This window comes from Lepeophtheirus salmonis, chromosome 4, assembly GCF_016086655.4.
Source record: "Lepeophtheirus salmonis chromosome 4, UVic_Lsal_1.4, whole genome shotgun sequence".
Lineage (NCBI taxonomy): Eukaryota > Metazoa > Arthropoda > Copepoda > Siphonostomatoida > Caligidae > Lepeophtheirus > Lepeophtheirus salmonis.
The window spans coordinates 49,230,748-49,254,988 of NC_052134.2; the positions used below are offsets into that span (position 1 = coordinate 49,230,748).

The window sequence follows — 24,241 nt, forward strand, 5'->3', positions numbered from 1 at the left end:
GATGTTGCGCCTACACACACCTCCAAAAAGGCCCAGAAGTGGTTGGACACAAATTGTCTTTATGGCCAATGAAAATGTGGCCCTTAAACTCACCAGATGCCCACCCATTGGACTTCACTTTTTGTGTGCATGTTGAGTCCAAGACCTGCACCTTCCGTCACACAAATATCAACCATCTCAAGGACACCGTCAACCAGCACAGGGATGCCATGTCTGTGGACTACATCTGTAATGAGTGCAATGCCTTCCATGGCCGCCTGGAAGCCATCATTGCTGCCGAAGGGAGCCAAGACATTATATTAGTTATTTTTATTTCATTGACATACTCTATTTCAGCTGTTGCTGAAATATATCTTAATAAATTTCTGGATTGAAAGTGTAAAGATTTTTTCACCGACCCCGGTAGTTTGAGTCTATTTAAAGGTTACACTTAAAAAAACAAATATTGAGTGATAGCTATATACTCGATTTTTCCCATTTTCACATCAACTCACTCAAACGAGAGTTACGTAACAAACGCACGTCCAACTTGGCTGAATGCATGAGAATGAAGAATTCGTAATAAGATTTTTCATTTTTTTAAAAAGGTAAAAATTTTAATATGGGACTAAGATTTTATTCTGTATCTTTCTTGTTAATCAATACGGATACAGATCATGAGTGATCCCCAAAAGCACTTCCGCTGAAGATGATCTGTCAAAACAGGATTTAATCAAACACGAGTTCCCTCAAAATGAAGTGTTTTAAAATTACTTATTTACATACATTAGTATTCAAAAATTGTGGTTTTTTATATACTTCAGATAAAAGAAAAATACGGATAGAGTCAACTTTTCATCTGATTGGACTATATATAGTGCGTCAACATAAGAATAATCATTAACAAAAATAATGAAAAGTTAGTTTTACATAATAATAAATCACAAACATATTTGATTCAATTACAGGCTTTCTATTCAAATTTTTGGGATGAGCTCAGATACCCAAGAATTTTACCTATAGTTTAGAACCTGCATTTTATCTCAGATACTGACTGGTATTGTGTCCGATATGACTCCTTTCAAATTTCATATATCAATGTCTCACTCGCTCATTGTGACGATGAATTTTGGCTAGTTTAAGTATAATTTGCGACATACCAAATTGCTTAATAAGAATCATTTGTTCATTGACGATCATTCGTCGAAGAATACTCACTCAATTTTGAGAAAAATCATTCGAGCTTGTTTTTGTGTTGACAAGTCAAATATTTGTTGAGATCAGAAAGAAAAATGACAAATAATGATAACAATTAATTACATAGGGGAACAAAAGCCAAAAAAGGAATTTATTTTTGAGCGCGAAATTCAAAACGGATCTCAGTTTGTCTCGCAGTCATATGAATTCTGAAATATCTGGGATTATAGTAATTTGGGACTATGACTGTTCAGAGTCATTTTTACCTTAAAAACAGCCCTCAAATTAAAAGTAGAATAAATAAATCTGCGGTAAAAGTGGTTTTATTGATTCTATTTCCTGCTCTGAACTCGATATATTTCCATTTGTAGGCTGAAAAATGATGAAACTCTTCTTCGGACCCTTATAACTTATTCATAATACATCGTGATGGTGAATATCCTAGCTTAATTATTAAAAAAATATATATATTCAACGTATAATTATTAAAAAAAAAGATTTATTAAAAAAAATATAAAACTCCAAGGATTTCTATGTACACAAGTTTTATTAATCCTACTTTTAATTTGGGGATTGTTTTAAGGGTAAAAAATGACTCTGAACGATGAGTATCTACATAATCCCAGATATTTCAGAATTCAGATGACTAAGAGAAAAACGGAGATTAGTTTTTTTGGATTCTGCACTCATAGATCAATTCGATTATTGTCTTTAATGCATTTGTACAAAATCCCTCCCCCACCTAATTGTTCAGCTGTGTAATGGATATAGCACCTCGTTACCTTTATTATATCTAGCAACCTTACCTCCAAACAGCAAAAGACCCGAAATCAGCTGATAGATGATGGTCAATCCTTCCCAAATATGGAATTATTATTATAGCTCTTTTGAATTCAACCAATGAGCGTTCAGAAATCTGCTAAGGAGGGGAGCAGAAAAATGAACAGCTGATAATAAAATACACTTTAAATTTGAGGTAGCACCGTGAGAGATGTACATAGGTATATAATTACATTATAATTCACAAACAACTCAATGATGATGAGGGAGTCTGTTATGAAGGTCTTTTCCATGGAACTACAAAAATTGATTTAAAGTCATTGAAGGAAGTATGGATTCATAATAATCAATAACAACAAATGCCTGAGAGTCAAAATATATTGATTACTTAGGAATAATGTATGTATGTATGTACAACTCATACCGGGTGTATCTTATGTATTTTTGCACAAGATATAAACATAAATTGGATCATAATCCATTTATGGGATAATCTGATGAGCAGGACAAATATTTATTCGCCTATTTTTAATTAACACTATTTCCATATCAAAACCCAACATTAATATACAGCGAGCTTTGAGCATAAGAGTGGATTTCGAGTCAGATCCTGTACTTTATGTGCGGCCAAAAAGCAAAGTATAGGACGTTGGCACCCGTGGGGTATGGAGGCTACATATTACTTTTTTTTCAAGATAAATAAATGTAGTTATGAAGAAAGCTTTTGGGTCAAATTGGAGCTCAAAGACCACGTTATTCTCAACGAAGTTTGTTTGTATCCATAGAAAAAATTTGGACTAGATCTTGCCAACAAAATCCCTATTCTATTCAGCTGATAACTCCCTTCTGAAACGTGATGAACCTTGGCTCCTCCTTGATTGCAGATTATATAATCTGAATAGTAAACTTCTTCCGTGCCAAATAATAAGTGATTCTTCCGCTTTCACACGCTTTTTGATGTAGAAGCTGCCTAGAGATTGACTCCCCTCTGTTTAGTAATGTCCTTTCGGAATAAGTTGTAGAACCTTAATTCAGTTGACTTTCTCCATGTTGTTTTTAGTCGCATCTACCCGATAAATAAATATACAGGCAAGGTCCATAATTGTTTCTTTCACTGATGTTTTAAAACCCTCTCATGCAACTCTGCATAATTGATTCACACAAAAAGTCAGGTAATAGCTATGTGACACTCGGTACATAAATACATCATGTTTTAAATAGTAGCAGCAAGGTAAAAAATAATTAAGAGGGACAAAAAGTAAATACGGAGTAATAAGCCCTATTTATAGAATAATGTGACGTCGTTTCTAGGAAGAATTCATATTTGACTAGTATCACTCAGTCAATCCATTTCAATACTATTATCTCTCCAAGAGAGTCCAAGGGGAACAAGTATTAAACTCCTTAAATTAACTCTTATAACTCGAGGTTGTGTGAACCTATTTCAAAGCTTGAAATTGCGTCAGAAACTGCGGAGATTATGTTTGTTTTCCTGCATCGCCCGTCACTCTCATGGTAAAAATGAGCTCAGAAAGAGACGTCCAAATCAAGATATATGCACTTCTCTGGCCGGGAATAACTCCTACAGATATTTTTAACCAGTCCTCAAGGTGCCCAGGAAGACAGTCTACATCTACTCCGACCGTGAAGTTGCCCTCCTGTCCATACGGCAAACGGTACACATAAGTTCCTCTGTAAAAACCATAACAGGCTGGATTTTTGGTCAAAGTCGATATGGCCCCCTACAAGCCTGACTAGAACCTACTTGACTCGACGGTCTGACCACACGTGGAGTCAAGAGCCTGCACCATCCCCCACACGAACATAAACGCCCTGAAGGACTCAGGCAATGAGCATTGGGAGGGGATAACCGAAGAGACTATCCACAACAATTGTACAGCGTTTAGACGTCGCCTATGGGCCATAACATTGAAAAGTAATTCTTCTCAAGGCGTGCGTGAAAAAAATATAAAAAACTTCTTCTTTTTTTAAAATCAATTATAGAACGGACAGTCTACGATCCCTAGGACTAACAGGACCGGCCCTAAGACCGGACTGGACAGAATAAATGAGGATTGAAACAGCACTAGCCCTGCCAATTTTGTTATTGAAATCATAATTGAAAAGTGTACTAATTGCCATGCTACACACGGTATAGATTAATCGCATCGAAAGAACCTAAAATATTAATAACTTGACAAAACATACCTACATGGTAACTAAATAAGTTTAATTTATATTTTGTTGTGATATTAACTTTTTTTAAAGTAATTTCATTTAAAGAAATATTTTCTAAAATGACCTACTTTAGATAGTAAATTAATAATAATTGACTGCCTTATTATTGAATTAGTCGTTAGACTGATGACTTAAATGCTAAACAACTTTGATTTAATCAGTTCATTGAAAAAATATTTTCCTTTGCTCGATCCGCCCTTTACGCAACCTCTACTAGTAGTCGTCTCAATACTCAATAACTCGACCTTGACCGAACTTGTTTACTATAACTCAAATCCAACACTAAAGGGGGGGGGCACACAATTTATTTCTAAGAACTTTGCATATATTAATAGGTTTGTATCAATCCCTTTATAAAACAGAAGATTCCAGTCCAGTTCGGTATCAGTCCGGTCCAGTCCTGCATATTAGTCCTAAAACTTATAAAGTTCGGTCTTTGATGACGTCAATCAACATTATTTTTATGTTTTTTTTCCTTAATCAACTCTAGTATTGACAGTCCGAAGGACTGTTCCAATGCACTAACAAGACAACTCCCTCAGTCAAAATGAAGAGGTTTAGTGATCTAATACCTTTCTTGTTTTGTTTAACAATACAGATTTTAAATCACACAACCTCTTTTCTTTGAAAGGAAGAGTAGTAGAGGTTTTGAAGATTAAACTGTACAAAGTTCGCAGAAATAAATTATTATCCATGTATTACGTGTAGTGTTGTGTCAGTTCCCTTCCACTTTAGTATCTGTCCGGTACGGTCCACTCCGGCATATCAGTCCAAAAACTCTTCAAGTTCGGTCCTTGATGACTCATTCAACTTTATGAGTTCTTTTATAATCATTAATGACACTCCCAAGTATCGGTCTGACAACTGGACTGGACCGAATAAATAAGGATCGACACAACACTAATTATGTGTATACGCATGATAAATGTGGTAACCCACTAAATAATATATGTTTTCAAGTAAAAGTAGATTTGAATATATAATCCTGTATTCAATTGACTATCATTGCAAATTGAGGCAAATATCAAAAGGGAGAAAAATCATTCAAATGAGTAAAAAAAAGAAGGATTAGATCCCTTCTAGCTTATAGACAAATGGATTATCATGTTGATAAAACGGCAGATTGTAATGGACCATTCGTCTGTAATAAATCAATCCTTAATGTGTAATACAGAATTAACATATTTAATAGAGTTGTCTGACAAGTTTCCGACTTAACAAAGATACAAGACATTTTTTCTAATTTTATAAATATATTTTTCAACATAGTCTCTTCGTAAGTTTTCGCATTTCTCCCAGCGATGCTCCTATCTCTGTAACCCGTGTAAATGGTACTTCAGGGGCGTCCATAGGGTGGGATTGAGGGGATGTAGCCCCCTCCCCACCCCGCCATATTAAGAAGTTTTACTTTTTACTAGGAAATATAATATTTGAAATTTTTTGAGAAAAAATTTAATATTTGAAATTTAATTTAATTTCTCAAAAAGAGTTTCCAAAAAATTTAATTTTCCCAAAATAATTTAAAAAAATTTGTGAACAATTGTGAATTTTGGAGATTTTTTGTCCAAAAAATTTAAATTTTGAGAATAACTATGAATTTTTGAAAGGTTTTTCCAAAAGTTTAATACTTAAAATTTAATTTGTGAATTTTTTTCAAAAAATATTAATTTTATGTAAACAACTGTGGGTTTTTCATATCAAAAAATTTAATTTTTGAGAAAAGATATAGACTCTTTAATTTAAAATTTAATTTTTGAATTTTTTTTTTTAAATTTCTTTGTTTGAACAGCTATGGATTTATGACTTTTTTTTCCAAAAAAATTAATATTTGAATTTTTTTTCTCCAAAAATATGTACTTTTTCCAATTTGTTTTTCAAAAATCTAAAAACCAAGCTCCTTCCCCCACTTTAAAAAAAAAAAAATCTTGATGAAGCCTTGATGAATCTTTACTCTGCGTTTTTCTCTGCAAAATAATTGTTCAGGACAAACTTCTAATTTTTTTTTTTTTTTTGCTCAATTACTCAGAGTTGGATTTACTTAGACGCCTCAAATTTTAACATAACAAGTCTTTTTATTTCTACTATTGCTTGACTCTATTAAAAGAATCCACTTTCAAAAACACATATCAAATGACAGCTCCACACTCAATTTTGTCCACCTATTATTTATTAAGTCCTTTTAATTTATTTTTCACAAATTTTAAATATGTTCTATACGTCCTTTATTCTATACAATCACAATTCCAGAACATCTCTTATTTAAATTATCATGTTGCGTAAAAGTCGTAGCCACTATTCATTAAATAGTTGTTAATATTCAATGTTAACATTCTAAATAGTATCGTTACCGTGAGAGGTTCTTGTATTGTCGTTTCTTGGTCACGAGTGCATAAAGTATGTTAAGAAACTTGTTAATGAACTAGCAATAAATATAAGTCCTACTTTTTTATCCTTTTCAATTGGTGTGCATTATGTTTAATACATCAATATACATAGGACAATTATTTAATACATAGGAATAATAGCTACATATAGCTTTAAATTATATATAGGGGGTGAGGAAGCTATCTCTAGGGGCAAACGCAGGCACTTAGGCAGCTGTATTTGTTTTTTTAGATAGCTTGTTCAAACCTGCAACCAGTTGGAAAACTATGGAATCAACGAACAAATTCAATGTCCGGAATATTTGGAAAAGGAACAAAGTACTCCTTGTAATCCACACTCGGAGCTACAACATAGCAATTACACGAACTCTGGGACTGAGTTGTGAAGCCCTGGATAAACATGGTTGCCAATGAGAGCCCTTAAATGTTGCAGGAATACTCGGCTCCCTACCACACCTCGAAAAAAAAGTATCAAATGGCTCCAAGACAATTTTGACGACTTTTGGCCTCCAAACTCGCAGGATCATAATTTGATGAATTTTTTGTATGGCGCGCGATCGAATAACAAACTAACCAAATCCCCTGCAACACCAAAGACGAACTAATCGGCCGGATCAGGAAAGAATTTCAGGATTTGCCAAGGGGCCAAGTGGGGAAGGCCTGCTCGCGCTTTCGGCCTCGTATAAAGACTGTAATTGAGGTTAAGGGTGATTTTATTGAATAGAATAAATCAGAATCTAAAAAGTTTACCGAATTTGATTTTCTTTTTTTAATCTGATAGCTGGTTGGAGAAAAAATTGCATTTGAATATATATATATAAATATCATTGTAAAATGGTGTTTTGGAGTCAAAGTTAGAAGCCTTGGTAGAGAGGAGGGATTATTATTAGTACTGACTACTTTATCCTTCCACTATTATTTGTACCCCTGAGACACCTTCTGTTATACAACCATATCTTATTTTAATTTTTTCAACATATGTCACGTCTACGTATCTTAAGAATCACTTAAGAAGCCTTGTAAGTGATGATGACAATTCAATTGCAATATGTCATATTTAAGGAAGGGAGGAGTGGAGGAATGAATGACCAAGGAGTAAGGACAATTGGTAAAACAACGACCTTTATTTTTATATATACATGAACAAAAGACATATATATATATATATAATAACTTATGAACAAAAAATAATGAGATTTAAAGCTCTACAAAAATGGAATGAAGACGGAACGAAGTTCAATTAGATACTAGGGATGTGTCGGTTCCGGGTTCAATGCGGTTGTTTGCTCCAACAGTTCCAGATACTTAACGGATCAATCATCTAAAAGTAAGCGACTCTAATTCCGTTCTTCAAGTAGGCTGGAGATCCGGCGGTTCTTTCCTATCCCCATTTTCTATTTAAAAAAATAGTACCTATGCAATATCAGATAGGAGCAGGGGCTGTACAACAGGTAGGCCATGCCCAGTTATAATTACGGACAGCCATTAGGTATAGTGTTTAAGCTGGTTACCTCTTGTCTGAAGGAAGGAGAACATACACTAGATTAGTGGTGGTTCTTAAACTGGGTTCGGCGGGTCAGTCTCAGGGAGTCGGCATAGGTCAAGACAAATATCCATCTCATATGATTTATGAGTACACAAACCATATGACCAATAAAGAAGGGTTTGCTGAATCTTCATATGCAACTGGTGGGAATCAGTACCTTCAACAAGGTTAAGAACCACTGCTCTATACAATCTGAAATATTGCGTTATCCCTGGGTTTAGGGTTGCAAGTTCTGTTGAGGTAAGTGAGCACCCTCAAAATTGCTATATGGTTCCTCTGTTTCAGTATAACAGCTATTTGTGATTGACGATAAAGTGATAAAGTACTGATTAGTGCCTCATTTCCAGGGGAAACTTGTCGTTGAGCAGGATTTCTGGTAATAAGTAAGAAATATTGTGAAGCTTGAATAAATAGCTATTAATATAACTATCCTTTATTCCTTTTTATTTTCTTCAATACTATCCAAGAGTTAAAAACCAGTCGGACTAATGCAGGGTAGCCTATATCTACCCCGTTTGTCTATGTAATGTCGTACCTTAAATGCCGCATATCCACAGCCAATTTTGGGTTAAAATCATGTATACATCATAAACAAATATATTGAGTGATTTTTAACTAAAATATATTTTTATAATACAAATTTCGCAATATTTTATTTCCTGTGTAGTTAAAAATATCTTATAACCAAACTAACATTTCTAAGGGTGAACACTATTTCAATTCCAGAACTAACGGATCTGTTTAACATACTCCATAGAGCGCTTTGTGTCCTTATTTATGATTGGACAAAACGGTATAGTATAGGGGTTTAGCTTCGAATCTAAGCTAATAAAATATATCTTTAGGCTATCCCTATAGGTCAGTGGCTAACTTTAAGGACTGTCGAGCCCTGGATATGTCACGCTTGACTAATTAAAAAGGGTTCAGTGATATCCATATGACATTGATGGGGGTCAGTACCTACAAGAAAGGTTAAGAGCCACTGAACCAGATGAAATAAGGTTTCATCCCTTTTGGGGTTGGTCAGTACAAACTCACTGGGTTCACAACCTGTTCCTTTACGTATTTTGAAAAATAGATCGCAGGTAACTCAATTTAGTTGTTCGTGAACCGGTTCGGACTCACAAACCGTGGCATCACTAGTAGATACCAACATAATGATAAAAAAATATATGAATCTCTCTCTTCCTTTTTCACTTAATCATTTGATGGGAGACAAGAGACTTGTATTATAATATTTAATAAGGTTATGAGCATTGAACATATTTGAAACAATCAACTCATTATTTTGTCTTCATTTCCTCAAACAAATGTAACATATTATTATGTCTTATATTAACTAAGGTAAGTACCTACAACACACAAAATGTAAACCTCTTCATTTTATCAAGATAAATAAATAAAAAGACGTCTTGGAAGGAGCTTTTTCACATATTATAGTAAACCCGGAAACGAGCGATAGGGAAAAACAGAATCCGCAGAGTTCCGAATTAATTTTCCCCATAAGAAGTTAATGACAATGGGGGATTGAATCCCACGTCATTACCTTTATTTTAATAGTAATTGGGGGATTGGGATCTGGGAGTAAGGGCGGTCAAATCTCTTTGTCCATAATTAGAAGGAGAAACATTGGCAGCTGACAACAAAATTTAATTAATATTTGTGTGTTAAGGAAATAACGCCTTGATCCACATGTATTGAGACTGTTAATTACTCTGAATATATATTTTTAAAGATCTCAATTTCTAACTCAACAACTCAAACCCCTTCATTGATATGATTTTCACCGATTTTTATTCATTTAAACATCATATCATTTGTGTACTTAGAAAGGAACAAGGACATTAATTTCCAAATCAAATCAAAAATAATAACCCCACATTACAGGATTTAAACTCATTCAACAGCAACATCAACTAGTAGCATGTGACCAAAGACAGAAATAAAGTTTTATTCTCTGTTTCGCGACAAACTCCGAAAAATATGTGGTCAATTCGAGTTCCGAGGGGGGGTCACTCTTCACAACATTTAAGCAAATCCATTTCATGTTAATAATTGATATTAGTATTAAGAATATCGTACATTTTTTTGAATGAATTAAGTGAAATCCTTTTGTGAAATGAATTATTTCTAATATTTATTATTTTTTTCTTTATATTTTCATTCATCAAGATTTCGTAATAAATCTCTCCTCTTGTGTATTCCTACCAATCATGTAAGCAAGGAAAGGGGATTAATAAAATATATTCTACAAGACATGCAAATGTCTTAATGATACACATGAAAGGGTGGCTCTGAATTTTAGTCCCATAGAAAAATCCCTCACAGATTAAAGGGTTTGTATTAGAATATGCAACAATACTTTTTGAACGGTTTAATATTTCCCTAAAATTGACCAGTAATATTATAATGTTTACATATACTTAATCAGTGCAACTCCATTTGACCAATTTAATGAAGATTTTTTTTTTTTTTAAACCACAGACTACATAAGTCGTCGCTGTTTTGTAGACTTGTGATAACTCGTTTTTGCTACAACTCAGTAGAGAGAAAATAAGAATTCTCACTTTTTAATTTACTAATAACTTATAAACTATATTCACTATAATTTTGGGACACTTATGATCAATTGGCTCCTATATATGTTTGCTAAATATTAATTAATATAACCGGTTGGTTATCAATGCAAATTTATCGAGATATTAATAGTCTACAAGTTATAACTTTTTTATTCTAGTGAATTTCAAGGTGGGTTTTCCACATATATTACATACTAATTCAATCATACAAAAATCGTCAAAATCTAGTTATCACAAGTCTACAAAACAGCCATGAATTAAACCTGGATTGAGGGAATCAAGTCAAAATGAAACATTGCTGAAATGTATTCACAGAAGGAAAAACTTGGATGTGTTTGGATAATTTAAATATCTTCTGGATTGAGATTGACAGCCTAATAGTGGTCGGAGAACAGGTGTAAATTACCCCAAATGGGGTAATTTACACAAATTTAGGGGTAATGGGAGAAATATTTACTAGTGTTGAATGAAATAACCAACTAAACAACATGCCACTACAGGGGGGTCTGCAGCAAGTGGGCTGGAGGGTCTTTAGCCCCCGCCCCAAAATTAAGGATTTTTTGCCTTTTACCATAATTTTTTTTGGTCAGGATGAAAAAAAATTACGCAAAATTAGCGTTGATACACCCAAGTGTTGAAGAAATTATCATTTCATTATTTTCGAACTCACGTAAAAATCTAAAATGCATTTTATTCAAATGAAAACACCATATTATAATGATTCTGGACTGATCGAGTCCGGTCTAAATGATATATTGCTGAAATCAAGATGGACTTGATGTAATATTCGGCAACAAAAAATTTGTTTGAGTTTGGGTGATTTAGATATATTCTGGATTATGTTTGGAACGACAGGAACACACCCCCGAACATAGTCCAGATAATTAGTACCGTTGAAGCACTACACTGTTTATACTAAGCGAATCCGGAATATTTTAGTCATTAGTGTTGAATTTGAGGCATAACTTCGATTCCGGTCGAGCTCATATTTTTGAATCCTGTGCCCAGTGAACGTCTTAGGACAATAACCCCATTTTCGAGTTCGGGCGAATTCAGGTTTTAAAGTTTGTAGTACTTTCAAGTTATGTGGTTCTCGAAATCGATCTTGAAACAAATTTATCTCAAAAGTATTTGCCTTCCTTGTGAGAGTAAAATTGACTTCTTGCCTTCATTTTCCTCAGAGTTAAAGTAATATTCAAATGCAACACACGTTGCCATATCCTACAGACCTATTATAATAATTATTATTATATATCAATGTATTTTTATGTAGTCGTTAAGTGAGGTGTGTTGGATTCATTTGAATTGTCATGACAACAAAAAAACTGTTTTCCAAAAATAACGAAGGATAGAATATGATATTAGGACTTATGCCATACATTGTATGTATTGTACATCCTGTAAAAGGGGAAGGACAGATGGAGGTGCACTGATGCACCCCCCTCCTCACCTGTGAGTTGTGGGGTGTAACTTGAAGAAGGCAACCCTTAGACTCCATCTTGTTGACTGCATTCTATTTTCCCTTCTAATTAACGTTGTAGATATTTTTGTGAAGAGGGAAAGAAAAACAGTCATGAGTTTTTCTTCTAAAAAACTGATGACTTATTGGTGGAGGAGGTCTCTGGATTATTTTTTAAAGTAACTAACTAAGTGGGTAAAAAGAAGACGACAGTCCTACCTTAGAGGTGAGCCTATACAAATACGCACACACACACACACACACTAGAGTCAATTATCTTCATTATCAAGAATGAAAAAAATATATATATAAATATACGAAAATCATTATCATCATCAACGGAAACTCCCAATTTTGTGGGATTTTCTTTCCTTTTCTACTGACATAGTATATGTTTTCAAAACACACACAAATGCATGTCTAACTTGCGATGTTATTAGGTATAGCTTGACTGTAAGAATATCTTTGAGATACGAGTAACTCAACCTACGAGGTTTTTTTTTTTTTTTGTTTAAGATACAAACTGACAACGGGACAAAAGAGCCTCTTTAAACTTTTTATGAGATAAATTGCTTTGAATTAAGGGCTCCGTCCGTAACGAATTAAACTACTATGTCAAGGTAAATCTGTATTATAATTCCACACAACTCAACGTGTCTTACACGCCACTTACTTGCATGACGGATCAATGACCAAAGATCCCGTACAAAAAATTACAATACGAATAATTCAGAGGAAAACAATTATTTACTGCAAGGTATATAAATTTAGAGACAGTTTAATTGCTTTGATTGTATTTTTTGCCCAGGAACTTGATGAAGATTCTAGGCTTTGACTTAATGGACTGTTTTTTGAATCCTCTCCTCGACACATTTTGCATTTCTTAACATCCTTCCACTCTTCTTCTGGCAATTGTAGGCGGCATAAACTGCACTTTTGAGCAAACTTAGAAACATTCACCACGTTTGTGGAAGAAATACCAGCTGAATGTCACTGCAATTGCTGTCCAATAGTACCCAGAGTCATAATGAAGGCTTTAATCTTATTTTCCAACATGTCAAGAGATATAAAATCCCACTAAAGATACTCAAAGTCATAATGAAGACTGTAACCTTTGTTTTGGACATGTTAAGAGACATCATATCCCACTGAAGCTACTCAGCAATAATTCTTCCACTCATCCCTTAGAAGAATATGATTATTCCTCCTTTGTCGAATAATTTTTAACCATTTGTGACCCCCCACTTGACTTTACAGGGAGCGGGGATCAAATTGTCGCCTACTCTAAACCTTGATAACTTGAAGACGACATTATCAAATAAAAAACCGGTTACCAAATAGGAAAGCTATTCTCGTCAGCTGACGATACGTAGTTCATTTAGTATCATGCCGTCATCATATGAGGAGATAAAGAGCTATAAGTGGAACGAGGAGGTTTCGAGGTCCACCGTAGTCATGGCATCGGTTAATAATTGAGGTGAAATCTCCAATTCAACGATTGCTTCAACTTTAGGAGTGAATTTACGGACTGTTCAGCGTATTTGTAAGAAGCTAGAGGACACCTGGGATGTTGATGCCACAAGATGTCGACAAGGTGAAGAAGATGGTTGAGGATAACCCTACCAGGTCCATGAAGGCCATGGCGAGGGATCTGGGCTGCCATGAGAAAACAATAAGGACTCAGCACCCTGCAATGTGTCCAAAATCTCCATGCAGTGGTAAACCGAGAACTGTTATGACGTCGTAACCAAGGATTTGTGGCCTCCTAACTCTCCCGACCTTAATCCTTTGGATTATTTGTCTGGGGCTATGTCTCTCGATATAGTCCCAGACATCCCCATAGCACCAAGGCCAGCCTGATGGACTCCATCAAGAGATTTAGAGACAGATGAATTATTGTCATTGCGTTTTTGTGACGGGATATTGATAGGTGTTCCAGGATTTGACCTGAACGAACGTTTTAAGTTAGCTTTCTTTTGATCACAATTTGGCTAGTGGAATTTCCTAACATTCTTACCAATCCTTCTTCCAGCGATTGTAGGCATCATACACGCTACTCTTGGAGAAACTAAGCAAGTCCTTGATTGCCCTATAACAGTAATCGTCGCGAATTATTTCAACAATTGTATTTCTTTGCCTTTTTAACCATGTTTATACAAATTGTTTATTTGATACGAGAGTACAAATATGATAATCTCAAACACTTAATGTCACACTTCAAAAAGACAAAAATAAATTCAAGCTTGTTCCATTAGATTAAGTATTCTTTTTGATAAGGTTTATATATAGTTTGGATTTATCTAATGAATACTATATTAACGTACAAAATGATATTTTACTCATTAAAGTTTTAAAATGAGCTGTACTTAAATAGAATGGAACGTTCCACATACGCTCAACCCTTTGATATTCAACAAGAGGGCAAATGGATAGATGACCTAGCCTTTTTGGTTAGTATTTATCCCTCTATCAATGATGACCTACTCCAACTCAAATAACCCACAATTACAGTAATGTATATGTACGAAAAGTCATTTGCGATGATCTTACCTTTTCGCTCTCCGTTTTTTACGCCTAAATGCTGGCGATCCAATGAGGGATCCACGATGGAGTGGGGAATCCTTTATTTGAATGGATTGAGATCGTTTCAGAACACGTTTCTTGCCCTTCAAAGGCGAAGTTTCATTCTCCTCCTCATCCTCAAATTTGATCTCAGAAGGAGAAAGGAAGCCTCCTTCTCCCGGGCTGGGTCCATTGTTTAAAAGACCAGAAAGAACGATTTTCCAACCCATGAAGAATACGTAGGGAGTATTACACGTTCACTTTATATAATAATGATCAGAAGAAAGTAGGAACAGTTCCATTATTTAATATGATTATTATTCCGCTAGAGAGTATCATTTCAACACGACACTGAACTTACAACTGACGCGTCGTCTCCTCGCAGCACCTTCATTACCTCTCTTCCTTTTATTATTATATTTACCTTTCGGTAAAACCATGAGTGACATCACACCGTGGTGTTTTCCATTCAGGGGAAATATATGATAGAAGCTCCCTCCTAATTCAAATGTTCACTCCGTAGAAAGGGGGATTCTATATATATATATATATTTATATGAATTCCGTATTATGTACTAACGACGACGAGGAAACAAAAGTCCATATCAACCCCCTCCCCTACAGAGTTTGTTGTTATTTAAACAAAATCACTACTTACTACTTCAATCCAGAGCGGATTAAGGAATGAATGAATGGAATATATAATAGACTGTTACTCCGAAATGGATGCAATAGAAAGGTTTACTTCCATATACAGAGAGGGAACACTAAACTTGCAGTAGGGTGAATAATTTACAAAAATCGTGGTTTTTGTAAATCAAGAACATACAGCTCAAAACTCATTTGTGATATGTTTAAATATATACTGCATTTAGCTATATTCTTTATTCCTTATGTTCTTCTTCACACGCAATAACAGCCTCGGTACACTAGCGAACAGATTGGCAGCTATCAACGATGAAGGAGGTGTCCATGGCGTACGACGCCACATTTATAAAGAAGTTGCAACATAAATTTTACTCCTAGATGCCCTAAACTGTAAAGTCCAGGGGCTTGAGGTCAGGGCTGTATAAAAGCCACACGGAGGTAGGTGGTCATATTGTTGCTGTAGAAGTTTTGGATCTTCTTGGCTGTATGGGGATGTAAGGAATTTGTGATGTAATAGGAGAATGAATGGAGATGCCAACTGTTTTTCCAGCCTTCTCGGCACTGAACCTAAAGCACAATCGTTGCCTTTTTGGTTGTTGCTCCGACAATTTAACCTTAAGACTTCCAGACATTGGATAAAATTAAAAATTGTTTATCTTTGTTTCAGCTGTCGTTTGGTTGCGTAATGAAACCTCGTAATTAAAAATAAAGGGGATGAAATTGTAATTAAATGGTACTACAAGTTTCGGGTCTTCACCTTGTATAATATACAGGGTGGTCCGGAATTAGAGCCCCATCAAAAAAATTGAATTACACACAGATTAAAGGGTTTGAATTAGAATAGATATTGATACTTTTTTACAGGTTGGTTTAATAATGTTCTGCTACAATTGACAAAAAATTTGTATCTTTCAAATTGCTTGCCCTTGTTTGGAAGAATTAGGAGGAGACGCCTTCCCCCTGTAAATCCTAAGCATTTTTTAGCGTGCGGATTTTTTGCGTTTTTATTTGGTAGACAATGTGTTGGGTTTTTTTTCTTCATTTTCTCAATCTGTTATCATTAGTTAATTCTTGAGGAGATAACGTCTAAGCATTGAATAACAACCTGTTAATATCAATAGTACTTAATAAATAATATGTGGACAAAATCAAGTATCGAGCTGTCATTAAATATTTGTTTTTGAAAATACAACTTTCAAATAGATTCAAATAATAGCATATAAAGGCTATTTGTGTTAAAATTTGAGGCGTATAAGTATATCCACCTTGGAGTAATTGAGCCAGAAAAAAAGGTGTAATTATTTTGCAGAGAAAAACACACAGTACTATTTGGACAGGTTACAGAGATGGGAACATCACTCGGAGAAGTGTCAAGAGTTACATGGAAACTCTGTTCAAAAATAAAACATCAAAATCAGAAAAAATGTCTTGTATCTTTGTAAGATCAGAAATTTTTCAGAGCACCTTCGTAAATCAGGTGGATGGAGGAGAAAATTGGTCTATATATTGAGACCTTACAAATCGGATTTGAAAACGATAACATTTCGCTCTAGGGGCTCAGATCGCAGAGTCCGGACTAAAAAATCAGTATAGAAAAAATCACTGAAGACCGAACCGGAAAAAAAAAATATTCGGTCTTGGACCGAGTCACAACACTAGTGAATATATATATATGTAGTATATGGATTAGAATTTGTAATATTACATATTTTAAGCTCCACACAGATGGGAAACTGCCTTAAGACACATTCAAAAAATATAAGAAATAACCAAATTACGATATCAAAATCATAAAAAAAAATGGCTTGTTACTTATTAGTACTATGAGGACGAGTACCTTGGACGCGTATTAGAAATGGTGACGCAGTCATTTCCGTTAATGGCAACATCCGTTGTTCAACTCTTCAAGAGAGTACGGTTATTATTCTCAGCTACAGACTACCTTCATAGATATATATATATATAACATGTTCCTCAAATAAAATAAAAAATCAAACTTCCTTTTATTTATATACAGATGTGAATACCGGGTGTATATTTAATTCTGACACATTTTTTTAAAATAATTTTATAGAGGTATGAAGAATCGTGATTCAAGAATTTCGTATATAAAAACCATTCGCCTGTTATTCATTTCGACGCTTACAAACAATAGTTTCCAAATGTCTCAACGCATTTTTGAGATACAGAACAAAATTTGCTTTCATTTAGCTGCATGCCAAAGTGTGCAAAATTTGCAAGGAATTAAACGTATCCTGTCAACTGAATTTAGAATAAGTAACGTTTGTATGGGCAGGGGATCTCCCCCTGTCCATATTACTAAAATCCCCCAGAAATGTATAGGATGTGATGACGTCCAAATGGACAATATCGGATCAATAATATCGTCGTGTGAGGAACGACGTAGCTCAATGGACAACGTGCTCATGAGAAGTTATTCTCTTGACCCCAATGTTCGTAAGGTTGACGCTAAGGTTGATTAAAGTATGGTTAATGTTAAGTGTACAATTAAAAAAAGTTCAATGGAAGTACGAAAAGAGAAAATTCGATAAATTATTATGTATCACTACGACCAAGATGAAAAGGAGAAGCAGACCGGCAAAAAAAAATCGTGCTGTTTATGGACAGTATTGAATGCAATAGCAAAACGGTAGTTTCAACGATTCCGTTCTGGTAATATGGACGTAGAAAATGTTGATAAAATAAATAGTTGGACCGGCAATGTGAGGACTTATTCCATTGCCAAGGAACTAAAAATTAGTTCAGAAAACCGTTAGGACCCATCTAAATCGGATAATCCTAACTATGTTAAGTGTATGCTCAAAATAAAACGATATAACGCTCAGAACTTTTTACTTCCCCTATTAAATGGACTTCAAAGACAATTCCTAGGTCCTAATAGAGTAAATGAAATACTATAATGTTAACTTATACTTAATCAATTAAAGGAAGCGGGAAAAATAGTTATCCGACCCGCAACAAAATAAAATTGAACACTAAGTGCAGCTGGTATCATTGTATACTTTGTATAGTAATATTTGATCACAAGGGGGGCTAAGGATATAATGAATTACTCTATAATAAATTAAGCACGTAACCTCCAAGAACTCACAATATGATTTCTGTGAAAGGAAAACAAAATTGTATACGTTACGCTTTACCAATTAAAAAGAGTAGGTGTGTGAATCTATCTTCTCGTGTTCAATACAGTAGGTTAGCCACTATGCTCAGGGGCGTCCGCAGGATTATTAAATTTTTTTTTTGGGGGGGGGGTCTTTGATTTTTGGAAAACAATTTGAAAAATTAAATTTTTCTCAAAATCCTGAAATTCATTCTCAAATATTGAATTTTTTGAAGAAAAATTTCGAAAATCACAAAAATTATAATTTTTAGGGAGGAAAAAATTGAAAGGTTAATTTTTTTTAGGAAAAAACACTCAATAACCCACAGTTGTTAACAAAAAAAAAATATACTTAATAAAATTCTAAAATTAAATGTCTAAAAGTTAATTTTTTTTGGAAAAAAACATTCAATAATCCACAGTTGTTCACAAAAAAAAAAATATTCGTAATAAAATTCTAAAATTAAATGTCTAAAATTTAATTTTACATAGAAAAATTTAAAAAAAAATCCACAGCAATGCAGAGAAAATTAATTTTTTTGGGAAAAAAGTTTCATTATTACATTTTTTAGAATTTTTTTTTTTTTAATAATTACATTTTTTGAAGAAAAAAAACGGAATAGTTTTGCATTTTAGTGGAAAAAAGCTGAAATATCAAATTAAATTTTCTATTACAAGCAATCATTCCTTCATTTGGGCTGGAGGGGCTACATCCCCTCCCCCAACACCAGTGTGCGTCCCTGATGCTAGTAATACAAGTTTAAGAGTTCAATAAACAAACGTTTCATTCATCATCTTAAGTATGTCAGAATCCCATTTACACTCGGTATATATGTTGTAATTACAAATATAAAAACGATTTGTGTTTACGTTTTTTGACATATCACAGAAACTAGGAGAATTTATTCTTCCTTTACTCCCCTCTACATCATAAGAATAGCGTATACTTGCTAGGTTTGTTGTTTATGTGAAGGAAAAAACTTCTCCTAATATTTACATAATATGTATATTAGTGTACACATAATAAATTAAAAGGAAACGACGTTCCTTTTGTAGTTGAGACAACGCCAGTCAATTCCACTCACATCTATGCGTAGAGTGTACAACACTTGAACTGACTTTATGACTCTTAAATCAACATTCTTATATGGATCTTGTAATTCATTCGGTCTTTTATAGTCGTGTATATCAACCAGTTATTTGCATTTTTTTCTATTTTTGAGAAAATCAAGAAAATACAGGGTGTTTACAACAACATAACTTCCTTTTTTTTTAAAGTTATATAAATCATTGAAGTTTTAGTTTGGTCTTTTTAGTTTCATAATGGTACAAGAAATTTAAAGTTTCGTTTTACACAGTTTTGACAATCATATCAGATGGGTGACGTGTAGAGTTAAGATTCAGTCCTGCACCGATTTTTTTCCGGTTCGGTCTTAAATGATTGTTTCTAGACCGATTTGGACTGATTTTTTTTCGGTCTCACTTTAAGGACCTATTTTTTTCGCTCTCATATTATGAGAGACGATTTTTTTTTAAATCAATCGTCTTTTATTATTACAAAAAAATTCAAAAGTACACAATATATACAATTACTCAGGCCTAAGATAATTCTGAATTCATTCAGACCGGAAGAAGTGGACTTCTATGCTCTCCAAGAGTTAAAACAATGAGAAGATAGATGGAATCAAAGGACGATAATTCTAACTTGATTATCCATCTCAAGAGATGCTCGAATTGCCTATTCCACGAGAGACTACGTGATCAAAATTAATCCGAGCATTCTCTGTTTAAACTTTTTATGACGTCATTGTACTTGAAAATACATATTATCTCATGTTATAAGCAATTTATATGTAAAATCGGTATGGACCGATGTTTTTGGTACAGAATCTAGACCGAACTTTTCCTAAAAACCGATCTACACCAAATTTTTCTAAGACCTGTTCACACCAAGCTTTTTTATTGGGCCGAATCAGTTTGTTCCACCAAAAAATATAACGGTCTCTGACCGGTCTAGGATGTCCAGACCGAAACCTCACACTGGTGACGCACTTCTTTGTCCATATACCAAACTTTGGGATAGTTATTTTATTGAAGCCAATAAATGAACTATTACATTTGAAAGGAACAGATATTTTCCCTAATCGATCTAAAGTATCTATTAATTTGATTTAATTCAAAAATCCCTATTTGTCTTTGGGATCATGTTGTTACAATACAAGTCTTTTTTTTTCTATTTTGGTGTTAAGTGTGTCAATTTTATTTAATAAATAGCCAGGCCCACAAACATGGCATTGATTTGGTGTATAATACAATTTGTGACGTCAGTAAAACAACTCTGTATAATGTGCATACTTGGGGGGGTCTCACTTAGGATCATATTTTAAGTAGTGTCACAATTAATTAAAACGTGCAACTTCTACCAACTGTTTCTACTACAAGTTGCAATTTGGTACAAGGTGCAAGTTATATAGGAAAATTGTACAAGATTTACAGTATATTTGATGAATATTATCCAATAATTGATATTTCATGGATGATTGATATACTAATGATGTCAGTTTTGGATATTTTAATATAAATAACTAAAATATAAGGTTTCTGGGGTACATTATAAAAGTCAAATCTACACGGTTATATTACTCATAAATATATATTCAGCATTTAATTTTAGTAGATCTAAATGAAATGATAGCATCAATTAATTGTTAATAAATGTTCTAATTAAATAGGATATTTTTAGACAAAGAAATTGTCACATGTACAGAGCATATATTATAAAATAAGTCAACATAACAAATTAACAACACATATTATTATAAGTAGGTAATTAATATCCTTTAAAATGTCGGCAAAACACGGTGATCACAAGTCAAGAAACTCAACAGGAAAAAACGCGGCAACTATTTCTTTTTTTAAATTAAACATGATTACTCAACTCGCCCCCTCCCTTCTTCCTCCCTCAAGCGTTTGTAGTTTATACTCGACGTTAATATTAGCGTTGATACTCTGTCTGGGACCAAATTCACTTTCTCGGTTTGCTCCGAAGTGAAATTTAATCGTTTTCAAATCGTAGAACGATGGTTTAAGGTCTCAATATATGGACAGATTATTTTTCGGTATAAATATATGAAGTAATTTTATTTTATCCTAATTTATGACTTGTAAAAATATGATTTAACTTCATAAGATGTTATTGATGGCCGACACATCGGACGTCATCACCAATTCATCTATAAAATTAGTCTAGACTAGATATGCCACTCCTTGGGATTTACCCCAAGATCTTGGAATATTAACGTTACGTTAGAGATGATTTCTATCAAAATTTCGAAATCTTGGGATTTTATACACGCAACAATAATTAATTGATTACTTTCCTTTGTCTAAAGCGTTAAGAGTTTACTTCAGAACCCGTTCCCCGTTTTGTCTGATTTCAACTGCAGCTAAACAATATATTATAAAGAACAGTGGAACATGTTAGAACGGGCAGCCTCTTAGGCCTAAATAATGAAACTAGCACAGGGGAATGTTCATTAACGATGCAAAGATATGTTTAAAATGCATTATAAAAATGATTTTATACACTTAATAGCAGATATTATTGAAAGTGAAAGGGAATATAAAATATAATTGACTCAAGGTGAGTTTTAAATTGTATTGAGATTCTGTAAACTACTATTATTTTCGTAGGATTTCCGTATGGATTCTCAGGATTTTATGGGTGAATCTAGATATAAGATATAAAATTCTGAGTAGCATCCCTGATTTAGACTCTATTTTAAATGAGACTGATCCAGATATAACTTATTTAAAGGACCGAATTAGTTCGTTCCACTAAAAAGCATAACAGGCTTAGACCGATTTAATATTTTTGGACCTAAATCCAGCACTAGTTTATACGTATTGTATATGTATTTCATAAACAAAAACGAAATCTATAAACACTAATTTGTAATCTGAAAGTAAATATTAATCCTCAATATTAATAATAACATAAAGAATAAAGTGGGGAGGATTTTATGGGTCAAAAAACAGAGCGATAGGATTGTCCATAATCCATCACCTGCTCATAAACAGGTGCTAAATTCCATCCATCATATTGTTATCAAGCTATTTATAGAGAGGGCAATATGGTTATGGTATTTGTGGTATAGATAGTAACAAGAGTAGCCATGATTGTTTTTAATGGCGCACCAAAAAAACCAGTTATATTTAAATTCATATTTCATTTTTGTTATTTGGCAAAGTTTGTAATACGACAGTACAGAGTGAATATCATATTATTTCATTGCGTGAATAAATAATAATACAACGGAATAAAAGAGAAGAAGATAATCAACGTAACCTCGTATCATTTTAAATATGTAGCCCGTGAATCCAAAAGCAAGCTTGAATGATTATACTCTAAATGGAGTGTAGACTACAATTGTATTCTTCAACTGGAGTTATACTCTATTTCTATCAATAAATTATTCTCGTTGGGTATGTCGTAAAAAGCCCTTTAAGTAGCCAAAATATCACAATAAAAGAGTCCGCAGGGGGTGGGCTGGATAATAGATTTTTTGCTTTTTACTAGAAAATTTAAAGAGTAAAATATGATTACAAATGACACTGGATAGCCTAAATGCAAATATTTTATTCATTTAAACGAGACAATAATGCACAGACTGTAATATGAAGTGTATATAATTATAACTTTAACCTTTAAAAATACAGGTTTACAAACTTGTTTGACCGCCCAAGTAATACAGCAACACAAAAATCCAGAATAACTCAAATGAAATGCATGGACTAGGCTTCTTTTCACTATCAATCATGTGCAGTGCTCGTGAGCATTTTCTTTTTAGACAACAACCCATGATGCTATTGATTGTTCTATGTGAAATCAAATGTATTTTTGTGGTTAAATGATAAAACAATATGCTGACTCACTTGAGCTATTGACATGACACGTTATTGACAATAGGTACTTGAGACATATTTTACGGTTAATTTTATATATTTATGTATCAAATAAGAGTTTAAACTTTTATTCATTCATAATAGGTCGATTCGGACAAAGTAGATCTCCTTGGCCTATGGTCCCTTCCTTATTGCCTGTGTCGTTTGTTGTTTAGTCTTTCGATGGGTTTTTGGTGGAGTATTGGGTAAAGAATTAAAGTAGAACCCTATAATCATACTCGACAAATCCACAAAAAACGATCATTATGTAAAATGAATGATTCCGATATATTTATAAATTAAAAAATCATAATTGTTTCGTTGATTTAAAAAAAAAATTAGATATCAAAGTATGTATTCTTTTTCTGGGGCACCCCAGTGTGCCACAGCACCCCTTTTGAGACACGCAGTTCTGAGCTATAGCTAAATTTATTGAGTATCTTAACTCATCCCAACCAGTTGAATACAAAGTCTATAATTGACTCAAATATGTCAAGGTTAATAGAAAGACAAGGTTATACCATAATGCGTGTACGACTGATGTTTGACTTACATATGACGCTTTAAATATTGACGTCATAGTAGATGAATGGTTGCGTGTTTTGTCAAAATCTGTGTTTCTTTCCCAACAGTCGCTACGATACATTAAATTGAGAATTCTAGCGATATCATAGACTGTAAGTGGTTACGTGTTTTGTCAAAATCTGCCTCTTTTGCCCAGCAGTCTGTAAAATACATCAGATTGAAAATTCAAGCCAGCCCGATTATATGATGGTCTAACCTTGTATTTCTATAAGCCCTGCA

General features: G+C 33.7%; 1 protein-coding gene across 3 annotated transcripts in view; it reads right to left on the minus strand.

Annotated features, from left to right (window-relative positions):
* The window catches only part of LOC121116123 (uncharacterized), a 78,668-nt gene that overhangs the window by 26,881 nt on the left and 27,546 nt on the right, over positions 1–24,241 (minus strand). The window contains exon 1 of one of the 3 annotated variants that reach the window (XM_040710349.2): positions 14,713–15,084. The exons of the other annotated variants lie outside the window; for them this stretch is intronic. Coding sequence (XP_040566283.1) covers positions 14,713–14,954 — 242 coding nt within the window. The 5' untranslated portion in view covers positions 14,955–15,084. Of the gene's footprint in view, positions 1–14,712; positions 15,085–24,241 lie in introns of those variants that run through there. 3 annotated transcript variants of the gene reach the window in all.